At 34.3% G+C, this 17,077-nt stretch overlaps 1 protein-coding gene across 1 annotated transcript; it reads left to right on the plus strand.

The window, feature by feature from the left end:
• The first annotated feature begins 172 nt into the window (after window positions 1–172).
• On the plus strand, window positions 173–15,940 carry LOC133199373 (enoyl-CoA delta isomerase 1, mitochondrial-like). The gene is made up of 8 exons (XM_061335180.1): window positions 173–254; window positions 640–753; window positions 3,975–4,102; window positions 13,719–13,865; window positions 14,090–14,185; window positions 14,456–14,475; window positions 14,556–14,734; window positions 15,533–15,940. The coding sequence occupies exons 1-8, from the start codon at window positions 230–232 to the stop codon at window positions 15,697–15,699; spliced, it is 876 nt and encodes a 291-aa protein (XP_061191164.1). The 5' UTR covers window positions 173–229; the 3' UTR covers window positions 15,700–15,940.
• The last annotated feature ends 1,137 nt before the right edge of the window (window positions 15,941–17,077 follow it).

Below are 17,077 nucleotides of genomic sequence, written 5' to 3' on the forward strand. Positions count from 1 at the left end.
ATCTTTTTTGCTGCCTTTTATTCGATACCTTCACCAGTCCACAGATATAGAAAAAAATATATCCCTATTCTTAGCATTAACCTGTTAACAAAGTACATATACTATCATTTTTAATTATTAAGAAGATTGACGTAGTTAGTGCTCTCTTCTAAGGGAGATTACTCTCATAACACGCAAGAGTTGACACGATAGGTTCTATTTACACTGTTCTAGACACTGGTTGATCAAGATGAGACTCGGGCTTGTTACTTCAGGTAATCATGTCATGTCTTAGCCATGGTATACCATTGGGAGGACGCATTTCAATGATTTTCCAGCAAAAATACAGTATCTATTCTAAACTCTCACCTCAGTAAACAGTGTTAAAGGTCAGAATGGCTCTTGGAGCCAAGTCTGCTAAATGCAGCGACCGGGGTTACTGTCAATAATAAAATTTATTTGATTAAATATATTAAAAAATAAAGATGACAAAATCCATGAAATATTACTTGTAATTTGCATTGATCTAGAAAAATGAAACTGATTCAGGAAAAGGGACTGAAAAATTATCTTATTTATAGCCTAATATCTAGAACTTTACAGATTGAAGATGTTTGAACAGTTGAAGAGCTGCATGACTGTATTTCACTTTTCTCATAGGCTATTGTATGGCCCGGCAGTGCTTGAGAAAAAATGTTCCTTTACACAGAGTTTGCAGAAGGAATGTCACGGGGGCTGGGTCTACACTGGACTTCAATGTGGACAGTAAAACAGGTAATGAATAAGTCGTGAATAAGGCCACATAAAATTTAAATTTTATATTCCCATCTGCCAATCCATCTCAGAGTGTCCTGTCCAAGTTTTTTTAAGTTTAACAAAATTATTAAAAATAAGTATATAAACATCCTCACAACTTCAGGGGTCCTGAGTCAACGAAATCCAGTCAATGCGCCCCTACCAAAACCAAACTGGTCAAAGCGCCCCCTGATTTTGGTCAAAGTGCCCCCTAAAAAAATTTACAGTAAAATGATGTTACAAAACCCCCCCCAATTATTGGTCAAAGCGCCCCCTGATTTTGTTCAAAGCGCCCCGTAATATAATTTTATAGAAAAATTCTGTTTCGAAACCGTCACCAAACATTGGTCAACCCCCTCCTTCCCCCCCGATTTTGGTCAAAGCGCCCCTTTATTTGGTCAAAGCACCCCTTAGATATTCTATAGAATGTTTGTTTGCAAAAAGCCCCCTAAATTTGGTCCCTTTACTAATTTATGCTATTTATTTCTTTTGTTTGTTCAGCATGACCCATGAAATATAAGAGATTAATATTAACTAAGTTTGAATAATTTTATAGAAAACATTTCCAAAGAAATGAGAACGTTCGTCGGTATCAATTAATTATCCTCCTCCCCCCTAAAAAAAATGGATATTGATACCGTTGCCCAGCTCTTGCCACCTGGGGGCCTTCTCAATAAGAGCCATTATTTTGAAGAAAAAATGAAAAAAATTTAAACCCAAAGTTGACTTTCTGAACTTCAAAATCTAATTATTAAACCCAATTATTGCATAATATTATATACTGGATAATCTCTCAGAAAAGTTTCCAAATTATGGTTGACTTTTGTTTGTTTGTTTTATTTGATATAGATACAGAAATGTTTTTATCATAAAAGAAAGTTTTGAGAATGTTCCTGTAAAATTATATTAGGGGGCACTTTGACCAAAATGAGGGGGCGCTTTGACCAATACTTGGGGACGGGGTATTTTTACATCAATTTACATCAATTACCTGTAAAATTATATTATGGGGAGCTTTGACAAAAATGAAGGGGACGCTTTGACCAAAATATATGTATGCAGATATATATATTTATTATACTTTCATGTTAAATACTAAAATATGATTGGTTTAGACGCATTTAACAATCCGTAATGTTACCCTCAGCGATAGCAACACACTTGACAACGGGTAACATTACGAAAATATCACATGCGTTCAAATCATGCGCGTACGGTTCACCATAGAATTCTCAAAATGTCGGTTGTGCGTTTGAAAGAAGCCCAATAAACAACGTCATTTAAAGCTTGCGTCCGATGTAGCTTACTTGAAAACAACAAACGACATACGAAACATACTTGCGAGTGCACACTTTAGATGATAAAGAACTTTTTGAGTAGCAAACAAACAATAAAGAGGTTGGTAAATCTTTTCCGAAGCTTTCTTATTGAGAAAAATAGAAGCGGAGTTTGAAAGCTTTCTAAGCGTGAACTTAACGACGATCACTGAATTTTTTTTATGAGATACGAAATCAATAAGACATTCAGTATAATAAAATAAATAGTGCACATTTTTGAGGGTAACAGTTGAAATTGACACCCCTCGGAAAACCATTGTCAACCTCCGCTGACGCGTCGGTTGACAATGGTTTTCCGAGGGGTGTCAATTTCAACTGTTACCCTAAAAAATGTGCACTATTTATATAATGTATTAGGGATGTCAATTTTGTAAATAATTCATATTCGAATATTCAGTGAAAGTATTCGAATATATTCGAATATTTGATAAAATAAATAAAATCTGTTTAATCTTAAATATGCATCATCCTACTCTCATGAAAGGTTTAGCGTAGGTATGCTTATATTGATAGTAAAATTGTATGAAGACTTTTGTAGGTGTACAATAAGAAATTCCATTTGATATTTGCCAATGTTTGAAATAAATAATTGATTTAAATGTAGAAAAGTATAATTTTAACAAATGAAACGTGTATTTATAGTAGCTCCAACTGAGGAACCAGTCGTCTTACCAAAGGCAAGATAGTCGTAACGGTATACTGTTCAGATTTCAGTATGTGTAATAAATTACAATTATCTGCCTGATAAGAGATATGATTATAATCTTTGATACAATGTAAAAAAATATTTCCATAGACAATTTTCCTAGGTAATTAACTAATTTCCCGATAATTAATATAAAATTCATAATTATGTTCAACCCGAGATAGTCAAGTAATTTACATTCTCATTCTGAAATTAAGCCCTTTACAATATTAATTACAGATTAATTCTATCGGACATTCATTCAATGATCAATTAATTTTATTTTGATAAGTATACTCTTCACGCCATTTAGACATTCTTAAATTTCATTTGTTGTCCTCGATTCTAGATCCGATCGTATCTAACTAATAAAAACTATGAAAGTACGTTTTGTATTATACTTAAAGCATTACTGACAATTCTTTAACACCTTACTCAAAACAAAATACGTTCTTTAGTAGATTTATAAGCTAAGAAAGTAGTGAAAGAAATCAGGCGATCGAAATCGATCGCTAGTAAATTAAACAGGGATGATTCCAGTACTGTTCTAATCAAAATTTATTAACCACAGTACTTCTTTTTATGAAATCTGAAAAACACCGAATATTCGAATCTTAAATTCATATTCGAATATCAACTCATCGAATGAATATTCGAATGTTCGAATATTCATTGCCATCCCTAATATGTATATATTTTGTATTTAGTAATATAACTCATTTTCTCAGGATTTTTTGTCCACGTTTCTGATTTGTAGTCCATGCATATGTATAAGCTCATGTGTGCTCAGTTTTCTTATACCGGTACTTTTGAATCATACCTGTATGAATTTGACTTGTATTGAATTTTAATTTTATTATTATTTTTAAAGTGTACTTGTAACTCTCCTGTGATGTAAATGGAATATATAGTTTCTTACTTATTTCAAATGAAAGAGGGGGTGGGGGTATTTTTTTCTGCAATGATCACAACTGTAAACCCCTGTATAAAGAAAGATTTTATCATGTTTATAAACATTTGCAACTGTAAAAGGGTGAAACTGAGCACATGACAAACCATACAGGGTTACATTTATCTACATTTGTCAGAAAGCGAAAAGTGACACAGGTGAGCTTTGTTGCCTGTGGGCCTCTTGTTAAAATTCAGTCATTTATAATATTTTGATTGTTTACTTACAGGAATAGCAGTTTTGTCAATGAACAAACCACCAGTAAACAGTCTGAACTTGGAATTTTTAACGGAAATCAACATTGCTCTGGAAAAAGTTGAAAATGACAAACAATGTAAAGGACTCATTATCACATCAGTAAGTTACATGCTTCTGTGTCACATTTGACAGGTAGAGTACATAACATATTAGATGTGTTTTTTGATAAGTAAATTTTATCCACACATGAAAGAAAGTGATGACCAAACTCATCATCATCATTTCTGAAGGTAATATAAAGGACTGGAGAAAACCATCAAAATTAAGGCAATCTTAAAAAAAATCATCAATGTGCCCTTTACCAAATGTGAAATTTATGGCCCCTGGGTCCAAGTTTTCAAGCCCAGGTATTGGTTTAAGTTGGTATGTGTTGATAATGGAAGTGCCCTACATTAAGATAGTGTTCTCTGTCCTTCTGTCTATCTGTCTGTCTAACACTTATGTAACGTGATCACTGAAGTAGCTTTCAATCTGCTGACTTCATATTTACTAAACAGATGAAGGTTGGCTAAGGAAAGACAACTACAGATGTTTTAGTCACCTGGTCAAAGTTCAAGGTCAAAATTTTGATGTGACGATTTTGATGCAGTGGAGCCTTGGTAATCTGGATCCAGTACCTTCTGGACGAAATATTCAGAAAACATAATTTACATCTGCTAGACATAACTATCGGGTTCCTGTTAACTGGTTTCTTCATTAATCTGGATTATTTGCTTGGAAACCTAAGTGCTTGACTGTACCTTTTTTTTTATATGTATGAATCTTAAATTTGTTTATGTTTGCTAATATCTTATTTGAAATGACTTTCTCTTGGATGATCAATTTTTCCATTGAAAAATATCTGCACCAAGTTCAAATTTGACTTAACATGAGTTTCACTTCAATCATGGCGTTCTGAATGGAGACTTTATAAATAATTTGTTTCCTTTGTATAATAAATTAAAATGTAAATATTTGTAAAATTACCCAAAAGTGTAACAATTCTGTGTTTTGCAAGCCCCATAAGATGTTCTGTGTTACAATTTGCATTTTGTAGAGTCTTCAAAAGATATTCAGTGTTTCTGTTTTGTAGGGGCCTCCCTAAGAATTCTGTGTTTTGTAGAGTCTTCATATTAAGATTTTTAGTGTTTTCGTGGCTTCCCTAAAATATTCAGTGTAACAATTCAGTGTTTTGTATAACCTCCCTTAGAATTCTGTGTTTTGTACATGTAGAGCCTAAGATATTCAGTGTAACAATACTTTGTTTTGTAGAGCCTCCCTAAGATATTCAGTGTAACAATTCTATGTTTTGTAGGACCTCCCTAGTAAGATATTCAGTGTAACAATACTGTGTTTTGTAGGACCTCCCTAGTAAGATATTCAGTGTAACAATTCTGTGTTTTGTAGGACCTCCCTAGTAAGATATTCAGTGTAACAATACTGTGTTTTGTAGGACCTCTCTAGTAAGATTTTCAGTGTAACAATACTGTGTTTTGTAGGACCTCCCTAGTAAGATATTCAGTGTAACAATTCTGTGTTTTGTAGAGCCTCCCTAAGATATTCAGTGTAACAATTCTGTGTTTTGTAGGACCTCCCTAGTAAGATATTCAGTGTAACAATTCTGTGTTTTGTAGAGCCTCCCTAAGATATTCAGTGTAACAATTCTGTGTTTTGTAGGCCTTCCCTAGTAAGATATTCAGTGTAACAATTCTGTGTTTTGTAGAGCCTCCCTAAGATATTCAGTGTAACAATTCTGTGTTTTGTAGAGCCTCCCTAAGATATTCAGTGTAACAATTCTGTGTTTTGTAGGACCTCCCTAGTAAGATATTCAGTGTAACAATACTGTGTTTTGTAGGACCACCCTAGTAAGATATTCAGTGTAACAATTCTGTGTTTTGTAGAGCCTCCCTAAGATATTCAGTGTAACAATTCTGTGTTTTGTAGGACCTCCCTAGTAAGATATTCAGTGTAACAATTCTGTGTTTTGTAGGACCTCCCTAGTAAGATATTCAGTGTAACAATACTGTGTTTTGTAGGACCTCTCTAGTAAGATATTCAATGTAACAATATTGTGTTTTGTAGGACCTCGCTAGTAAGATATTCAGTGTAACAATACTTTGTTTTGTAGAGCCTCCCTAAGATATTCAGTGTAACAATACTGTGTTTTGTAGGACCTCCCTAGTAAGATATTCAGTGTAACAATACTGTGTTTTGTAGGGCCTCCCTAGTAAGATATTCAGTGTAACAATTCTGTGTTTTGTAAGACCTCCCTAGTAAGATATTCAGTGTAACAATACTGTGTTTTGTAGGACCTCCCTAGTAAGATATTCAGTGTAACAATACTGTGTTTTGTAGGACATTGCTAGTAAGATATTCAGTGTAACAATATTGTGTTTTGTAGGACATTGCTAGTAAGATATTCAGTGTAACAATACTGTGTTTTGTAGGACCTTGCTAGTAAGATATTCAATGTAACAATACTGTGTTTTGTAGGATCTCGCTAGTAAGATATTCAGTGTAACAATTCTGTGTTTTGTAGGACCTTGCTAGTAAGATATTCAATGTAACAATACTGTGTTTTGTAGGACATTGCTAGTAAGTCATTCCGTGTAACAATACTGTGTTTTGTAGGACATTGCTAGTAAGATATTCAATGTAACAATACTGTGTTTTGTAGGACCGCCCTAGTAAGACATTCCGTGTAACAATACTGTGTTTTGTAGGACATTGCTAGTAAGATATTCAGTGTAACAATACTGTGTTTTGTAGGACATTGCTAGTAAGATATTCAGTGTAACAATACTGTGTTTTGTAGGACATTGCTAGTAAGATATTCAGTGTAACAATATTGTGTTTTGTAGGACATTGCTAGTAAGATATTCAGTGTAACAATACTGTGTTTTGTAGGACCTTGCTAGTAAGATATTCAATGTAACAATACTGTGTTTTGTAGGATCTCGCTAGTAAGATATTCAGTGTAACAATTCTGTGTTTTGTAGGACCTCGCTAGTAAGATATTCAGTGTAACAATTCTGTGTTTTGTAGGATCTCGCTAGTAAGATATTCAGTATAACAATTCTGTGTTTTGTAGGACCTCCCTAGTAAGACATTCAGTATAACAATACTGTGTTTTGTAGGACATTGCTAGTAAGATATTCAATGTAACAATACTGTGTTTTGTAGGACCGCCCTAGTAAGACATTCCGTGTAACAATACTGTGTTTTGTAGGACCTCCCTAGTAAGATATTCAGTGTAACAATACTGTGTTTTGTAGGGCCTCCCTAGTAAGATATTCAGTGTAACAATTCTGTGTTTTGTAAGACCTCCCTAGTAAGATATTCAGTGTAACAATACTGTGTTTTGTAGGACCTCCCTAGTAAGATATTCAGTGTAACAATACTGTGTTTTGTAGGACCTCTCTAGTAAGATATTCAATGTAACAATATTGTGTTTTGTAGGATCTCGCTAGTAAGACATTCCGTGTAACAATACTATGTTTTGTAGGACATTGCTAGTAAGATATTCAGTGTAACAATACTGTGTTTTGTAGGACATTGCTAGTAAGATATTCAGTGTAACAATACTGTGTTTTGTAGGACCTTGCTAGTAAGATATTCAATGTAACAATACTGTGTTTTGTAGGACCTTGCTAGTAAGTCATTCCGTGTAACAATACTGTGTTTTGTAGGACATTGCTAGTAAGATATTCAATGTAACAATACTGTGTTTTGTAGGACCGCCCTAGTAAGACATTCCGTGTAACAATACTGTGTTTTGTAGGACATTGCTAGTAAGATATTCAGTGTAACAATACTGTGTTTTGTAGGACATTGCTAGTAAGATATTCAGTGTAACAATACTGTGTTTTGTAGGACATTGCTAGTAAGATATTCAGTGTAACAATATTGTGTTTTGTAGGACATTGCTAGTAAGATATTCAGTGTAACAATACTGTGTTTTGTAGGACCTTGCTAGTAAGATATTCAATGTAACAATACTGTGTTTTGTAGGATCTCGCTAGTAAGATATTCAGTGTAACAATTCTGTGTTTTGTAGGACCTCCCTAGTAAGATATTCAGTGTAACAATACTGTGTTTTGTAGGACCACCCTAGTAAGATATTCAGTGTAACAATTCTGTGTTTTGTAGAGCCTCCCTAAGATATTCAGTGTAACAATTCTGTGTTTTGTAGGACCTCCCTAGTAAGATATTCAGTGTAACAATTCTGTGTTTTGTAGGACCTCCCTAGTAAGATATTCAGTGTAACAATACTGTGTTTTGTAGGACCTCTCTAGTAAGATATTCAATGTAACAATATTGTGTTTTGTAGGACCTCGCTAGTAAGATATTCAGTGTAACAATACTTTGTTTTGTAGAGCCTCCCTAAGATATTCAGTGTAACAATACTGTGTTTTGTAGGACCTCCCTAGTAAGATATTCAGTGTAACAATACTGTGTTTTGTAGGGCCTCCCTAGTAAGATATTCAGTGTAACAATTCTGTGTTTTGTAAGACCTCCCTAGTAAGATATTCAGTGTAACAATACTGTGTTTTGTAGGACCTCCCTAGTAAGATATTCAGTGTAACAATACTGTGTTTTGTAGGACATTGCTAGTAAGATATTCAGTGTAACAATATTGTGTTTTGTAGGACATTGCTAGTAAGATATTCAGTGTAACAATACTGTGTTTTGTAGGACCTTGCTAGTAAGATATTCAATGTAACAATACTGTGTTTTGTAGGATCTCGCTAGTAAGATATTCAGTGTAACAATTCTGTGTTTTGTAGGACCTTGCTAGTAAGATATTCAATGTAACAATACTGTGTTTTGTAGGACATTGCTAGTAAGTCATTCCGTGTAACAATACTGTGTTTTGTAGGACATTGCTAGTAAGATATTCAATGTAACAATACTGTGTTTTGTAGGACCGCCCTAGTAAGACATTCCGTGTAACAATACTGTGTTTTGTAGGACATTGCTAGTAAGATATTCAGTGTAACAATACTGTGTTTTGTAGGACATTGCTAGTAAGATATTCAGTGTAACAATACTGTGTTTTGTAGGACATTGCTAGTAAGATATTCAGTGTAACAATATTGTGTTTTGTAGGACATTGCTAGTAAGATATTCAGTGTAACAATACTGTGTTTTGTAGGACCTTGCTAGTAAGATATTCAATGTAACAATACTGTGTTTTGTAGGATCTCGCTAGTAAGATATTCAGTGTAACAATTCTGTGTTTTGTAGGACCTCGCTAGTAAGATATTCAGTGTAACAATTCTGTGTTTTGTAGGATCTCGCTAGTAAGATATTCAGTATAACAATTCTGTGTTTTGTAGGACCTCCCTAGTAAGACATTCAGTATAACAATACTGTGTTTTGTAGGACATTGCTAGTAAGATATTCAATGTAACAATACTGTGTTTTGTAGGACCGCCCTAGTAAGACATTCCGTGTAACAATACTGTGTTTTGTAGGACCTCCCTAGTAAGATATTCAGTGTAACAATACTGTGTTTTGTAGGGCCTCCCTAGTAAGATATTCAGTGTAACAATTCTGTGTTTTGTAAGACCTCCCTAGTAAGATATTCAGTGTAACAATACTGTGTTTTGTAGGACCTCCCTAGTAAGATATTCAGTGTAACAATACTGTGTTTTGTAGGACCTCTCTAGTAAGATATTCAATGTAACAATATTGTGTTTTGTAGGATCTCGCTAGTAAGACATTCCGTGTAACAATACTATGTTTTGTAGGACATTGCTAGTAAGATATTCAGTGTAACAATACTGTGTTTTGTAGGACATTGCTAGTAAGATATTCAGTGTAACAATACTGTGTTTTGTAGGACCTTGCTAGTAAGATATTCAATGTAACAATACTGTGTTTTGTAGGACCTTGCTAGTAAGTCATTCCGTGTAACAATACTGTGTTTTGTAGGACATTGCTAGTAAGATATTCAATGTAACAATACTGTGTTTTGTAGGACCGCCCTAGTAAGACATTCCGTGTAACAATACTGTGTTTTGTAGGACATTGCTAGTAAGATATTCAGTGTAACAATACTGTGTTTTGTAGGACATTGCTAGTAAGATATTCAGTGTAACAATACTGTGTTTTGTAGGACATTGCTAGTAAGATATTCAGTGTAACAATATTGTGTTTTGTAGGACATTGCTAGTAAGATATTCAGTGTAACAATACTGTGTTTTGTAGGACCTTGCTAGTAAGATATTCAATGTAACAATACTGTGTTTTGTAGGATCTCGCTAGTAAGATATTCAGTGTAACAATTCTGTGTTTTGTAGGACCTCCCTAGTAAGATATTCAGTGTAACAATACTGTGTTTTGTAGGACCACCCTAGTAAGATATTCAGTGTAACAATTCTGTGTTTTGTAGAGCCTCCCTAAGATATTCAGTGTAACAATTCTGTGTTTTGTAGGACCTCCCTAGTAAGATATTCAGTGTAACAATTCTGTGTTTTGTAGGACCTCCCTAGTAAGATATTCAGTGTAACAATACTGTGTTTTGTAGGACCTCTCTAGTAAGATATTCAATGTAACAATATTGTGTTTTGTAGGACCTCGCTAGTAAGATATTCAGTGTAACAATACTTTGTTTTGTAGAGCCTCCCTAAGATATTCAGTGTAACAATACTGTGTTTTGTAGGACCTCCCTAGTAAGATATTCAGTGTAACAATACTGTGTTTTGTAGGGCCTCCCTAGTAAGATATTCAGTGTAACAATTCTGTGTTTTGTAAGACCTCCCTAGTAAGATATTCAGTGTAACAATACTGTGTTTTGTAGGACCTCCCTAGTAAGATATTCAGTGTAACAATACTGTGTTTTGTAGGACATTGCTAGTAAGATATTCAGTGTAACAATATTGTGTTTTGTAGGACATTGCTAGTAAGATATTCAGTGTAACAATACTGTGTTTTGTAGGACCTTGCTAGTAAGATATTCAATGTAACAATACTGTGTTTTGTAGGATCTCGCTAGTAAGATATTCAGTGTAACAATTCTGTGTTTTGTAGGACCTTGCTAGTAAGATATTCAATGTAACAATACTGTGTTTTGTAGGACATTGCTAGTAAGTCATTCCGTGTAACAATACTGTGTTTTGTAGGACATTGCTAGTAAGATATTCAATGTAACAATACTGTGTTTTGTAGGACCGCCCTAGTAAGACATTCCGTGTAACAATACTGTGTTTTGTAGGACATTGCTAGTAAGATATTCAGTGTAACAATACTGTGTTTTGTAGGACATTGCTAGTAAGATATTCAGTGTAACAATACTGTGTTTTGTAGGACATTGCTAGTAAGATATTCAGTGTAACAATATTGTGTTTTGTAGGACATTGCTAGTAAGATATTCAGTGTAACAATACTGTGTTTTGTAGGACCTTGCTAGTAAGATATTCAATGTAACAATACTGTGTTTTGTAGGATCTCGCTAGTAAGATATTCAGTGTAACAATTCTGTGTTTTGTAGGACCTCGCTAGTAAGATATTCAGTGTAACAATTCTGTGTTTTGTAGGATCTCGCTAGTAAGATATTCAGTATAACAATTCTGTGTTTTGTAGGACCTCCCTAGTAAGACATTCAGTATAACAATACTGTGTTTTGTAGGACATTGCTAGTAAGATATTCAATGTAACAATACTGTGTTTTGTAGGACCGCCCTAGTAAGACATTCCGTGTAACAATACTGTGTTTTGTAGGACCTCCCTAGTAAGATATTCAGTGTAACAATACTGTGTTTTGTAGGGCCTCCCTAGTAAGATATTCAGTGTAACAATTCTGTGTTTTGTAAGACCTCCCTAGTAAGATATTCAGTGTAACAATACTGTGTTTTGTAGGACCTCCCTAGTAAGATATTCAGTGTAACAATACTGTGTTTTGTAGGACCTCTCTAGTAAGATATTCAATGTAACAATATTGTGTTTTGTAGGATCTCGCTAGTAAGACATTCCGTGTAACAATACTATGTTTTGTAGGACATTGCTAGTAAGATATTCAGTGTAACAATACTGTGTTTTGTAGGACATTGCTAGTAAGATATTCAGTGTAACAATACTGTGTTTTGTAGGACCTTGCTAGTAAGATATTCAATGTAACAATACTGTGTTTTGTAGGACCTTGCTAGTAAGTCATTCCGTGTAACAATACTGTGTTTTGTAGGACATTGCTAGTAAGATATTCAATGTAACAATACTGTGTTTTGTAGGACCGCCCTAGTAAGACATTCCGTGTAACAATACTGTGTTTTGTAGGACATTGCTAGTAAGATATTCAGTGTAACAATACTGTGTTTTGTAGGACATTGCTAGTAAGATATTCAGTGTAACAATACTGTGTTTTGTAGGACATTGCTAGTAAGATATTCAGTGTAACAATATTGTGTTTTGTAGGACATTGCTAGTAAGATATTCAGTGTAACAATACTGTGTTTTGTAGGACCTTGCTAGTAAGATATTCAATGTAACAATACTGTGTTTTGTAGGATCTCGCTAGTAAGATATTCAGTGTAACAATTCTGTGTTTTGTAGGACCTCGCTAGTAAGATATTCAGTGTAACAATTCTGTGTTTTAGAGGATCTCGCTAGTAAGATATTCAGTATAACAATTCTGTGTTTTGTAGGACCTCCCTAGTAAGACATTCAGTATAACAATACTGTGTTTTGTAGGACATTGCTAGTAAGATATTCAATGTAACAATACTGTGTTTTGTAGGACCGCCCTAGTAAGACATTCCGTGTAACAATACTGTGTTTTGTAGGACCTCCCTAGTAAGATATTCAGTGTAACAATACTGTGTTTTGTAGGACCACCCTAGTAAGATATTCAGTGTAACAATTCTGTGTTTTGTAGAGCCTCCCTAAGATATTCAGTGTAACAATACTGTGTTTTGTAGGACCGCCCTAGTAAGACACTCCGTGTAACAATACTGTGTTTTGTAGGGCCTCCCTAGTAAGATTTTCAGTGTAACAATTCTGTGTTTTGTTGGACCTCCCTAGTAAGATATTCAGTGTAACAGTACTGTGTTTTGTAGGGCCTCCCTAGTAAGATATTCAGTGTAACAATTCTGTGTTTTGTAGGACCTCCCTAGTAAGTGTAACAATTCTGTTTTGTAGGGCCTCTCTAGTAAGATATTCAGTATAACAATTCTGTGTTTTGTAGGACCTCCCTAGTAAGACATTCAGTGTAACAATACTGTGTTTTGTAGGACCTCCCTAGTAAGATATTCAATGTAACAATACTTTGTTTTTTAGGATCTCGCTAGTAAGATATTCAGCGTAACAATACTGTGTTTTGTAGGACATTGCTAGTAAGATATTCAGTGTACCAATACTGTGTTTTGAAGGACATTGCTAGTAAGATATTCAGTGTAACAATACTGTGTTTTGTAGGACATTGCTAGTAAGATATTCAGTGTAACAATACTGTGTTTTGTAGGACATTGCTAGTAAGATATTCAGTGTAACAATACTGTGTTTTGTAGGACCTTGCTAGTAAGATATTCAATGTAACAATACTGTGTTTTGTAGGACCTCTCTAGTAAGATATTCAGTGTAACAATACTGTGTTTTGTAGGACATTGCTAGTAAGATATTCAGTGTAACAATACTGTGTTTTGTAGGACATTGCTAGTAAGATATTCAGTGTAACAATACTGTGTTTTGTAGGATCTTGCTAGTAAGATATTCAGTGTAACAATACTGTGTTTTGTAGGACCTTCCTAAGATATTTAGTGCAGGTCTCGATATCACTGAGATGTACCAACCCGACATTGACAGGCTACAGGAGTTTTGGCGAACACTCCAGGACATGTGGATCAAACTCTATGGAATGAGTCGAGTTACCATAGCAGCAATTAATGTCAGTTAATTTCCTACATTTTCAAATTCTAAAAATGAGTATGAGTTTGTGTTTTATGCATATTTTTAAACTGCCAGGATTATTGACAATTTTTCTACATTTATACTTTTTACACACATATGACTCTGGTATGACTTTGACAGGTTAATTTTTAAGTTTTCTGCCTTTATACTTTTTGCACACTGTTCCCCCTGGCACACATGACTCTGTTTGAACTTTGACAGGGACACAGCCCAGCAGGTGGTTGTCTAATGTCTATTAGTTGTGACTACAGAATAATGGCACCTAACTATACCATCGGACTAAATGAAACACAGCTGGTATGTAAGTTTATTTACTAGATTATTCTAACAAATTAAAAAAAAAATATTTTCTCTCTCTCTCTCTCTATATATATATACTTGTTTTGTTTAATATTAGAAATAAACCTCAAAAATCATACAATGTTATGTATTTGATCCTTATAGCTATCATAGATCAGTATCAGGTAACAAAAGGATTTAAGAGGGATGTTCAAGATATATCTACATTTTAGTAGGCTTTTAAAGTCCTGGAATTATTGAAACATTGCAACTGTTTTCATTTTTCAGGGAATTGTAGCACCATTCTGGTATGTATTTTTTCTGTGCAAAGAAAGATAACTCAAGCCGTTAATCTAATCACCTTTCTCAGTAAATTTTTTTTTTACAGGTTTGTTGATGTAATGTTTAACACAGTAGGTTTCAGACAAACAGAAATGGCCCTTCAGCTAGGCACTCTGTTCAAGACAGACGAGGCCTTAAATATTGGCCTTATTGACAAAGTTGTTCCACAAGAAGAAGTACTTAATGCTGCCAAGCTAGAAATGGAGAGATGGTTAAAAATTCCTGGTAAGTATTAAAGGAGGTTAAAAATTCCTGGGAAGTACTGACAGAGGTTAAAAATTCCTTGTAAGTACTGACAGTGGTTAAAAATTCCTGGTAAGTACTGACTGAGGTTCAAAATCTGTGGTAAGTACCAAGAGAGGTTAAAAATTCCAGGTAAGTACTGACAGAGGTTAAAAATTTCGGGTAAGTACCGGGAGAGGTTAAAAATTCCAGGTAAGTACTGAAGGAGGTTAAAAAGTCCTCATTTCATATCATGAAGGATGGATATGTTTCTTCAAAAAATGTATAAACCTAATGTTTTCGGATCAGTGATCACAAAAAGATCTGTTTCCAAGTCATTAAAGGCCAAACAATGACAGATACATGTATAAACCACGCACCATATTGGTCCTCAGTGCTACTTCATATCTAAAGCGACAATAGAATTGACAAATGCATAAAAATTGCCTTTTTGATTGTTATTTAATATTGATTATCAGGTATCTCAATTCTGGTTTGAAAAGTTTTAATATGAAAGAAATATAATGCAATGTTAAGAAAAAATTGCTTTTTTGTCAATGTAGTCGCTTCTTCAAATCTAAGCCAAATTAGAAGTTTGATATATTGTAGTAAGTTGTCTTTTAAATAATACTAAGATTTTCAAGGGATCCAATTTTACCATATTTGGTTTCACTCCTGACATCCATATGTTTTTTAATAAAATATTGATTTAAATATTTTAACAATATCTCATTCAAATTTTGTAGAGCAGTTCACATATATATTTTTATTAAACAATTCTAAATATTTCTTACTTTCTAGCTTTTGCAAGACAGTTGAGTAAAACCGAAGCCAGGCGACCAACAATAGAAAAACTTATTAAAAGGAAAGAAGAAGATATAGGCTATTTCAGGGATTACATCACAAAGGATGCCATTCAGAAATCACTGGGAATGTACCTAGAAAGTCTCAAGAACAGGCGAAAGTAACCCACATTGGTTGTGTATTTCCCTGTGATATTCCCAAGTTTAAAACTAGTGTGAATTCTATTATTTTAATTATTACCGGTACATTGCATAAAATGAATCATTGCATTTATGAATATTGATTGATCATTTTTTGAGTTGATTGATCAGTTTTAAAACTTCTTCATACATAATGGCACTATGTATTTTGTGTATACATGTATTACTTAAATATCAGGGGTTATTAAAATAATGAAGTACACTGCATTTTGTGATGTCTGTGACATTATGACCTTGTGTGTCTGTATTACGAGATACATGTGGATTTTCGGTCTCTTGGTTTTTATTTGCACTTTGCATCAGGTTCTTACAAGATATATATGGAGATTTTCCTTTTACTCTGAGTTAATGATTGGAATGATTATTAAGACAGCTCTGTCAGAGGGTATACTAGTATCACATAGTACTTAAATATTCTCTGTCATCTAGAGATGGGGACTGGGTAAGGTACTACTTGCACTGTGTTTCTCCCCTAGGTTCCCATTGATGAATTCTTAATTAACTCCCTTGAAAGAGGGTTTGGCACTTCCTGTGAAGAAACTTAAATCCCCTTCACCCAAGGATGCTTTGTGGCAGGTTTGGTTGAAATTGGCCCAGTGGTTCTTGAGAAGTCAAAAATGTGAAAAGTTAACAGATGACAGAGAGACACTCTTTGATCAGAAAAGCTTACTTGAGCCTTTGGCTCAGGTGAGCTAAAAACACTAGCCATCCAAGAAGGCTTACAAGTTTGTTTCAGCTGAAGTCCAGCAGGTGCTTGAAAATCAAGTGCAGGGCCTCATCACTCCCCCCTCAAATACAGTATACAAAAAATTCAGCATGCCCTAAATATTAATTAAACTGGTAAATGCAGGAAGTTTACATATAGTTTTTCATCTTGTAAAAAAAAATTCAGTTGCAGTCTACTGGCAGAAATGCCAAATGCAGGAGGTGAGATTCAAGAAATATTTTCCCTCAACCATGTTTTCGTAAACCTCATCCAAAATAGTGAAAATACTGTTATGATTGACACCTAGAGAATCGTATTAAATTTGTGATATAGTGACAAATGGGAGTATAGTACATGTATTATTAATAGCACAGGCAAGCAAATAACTTTTCAAGCAAATCTTGTACATATATTGAAAACGGAATTACATTTTCAAAAAATCTTCTGGTTTACTTCTGACATCTAGGAGGAAACGGCTAGCCTTCTACCAAGGTTTTCCACTCATGCCACCTGGGTCCAAATTCAGACCTCAGGATAAGGCTCGTAGTTGGCCATTGTTCATGAAACGTACATTTGAATATGATTAATTAGCAGACTTATGGTGGGTGGCAGTGAATGGTTTGGCTTACACCTTTG

Source organism: Saccostrea echinata, unplaced genomic scaffold, assembly GCF_033153115.1.
Source record: "Saccostrea echinata isolate AGI-Se365-2 ecotype Australia unplaced genomic scaffold, CSIRO_AGI_Sech_v1 ptg000034l, whole genome shotgun sequence".
NCBI classification, from domain to species: domain Eukaryota; kingdom Metazoa; phylum Mollusca; class Bivalvia; order Ostreida; family Ostreidae; genus Saccostrea; species Saccostrea echinata.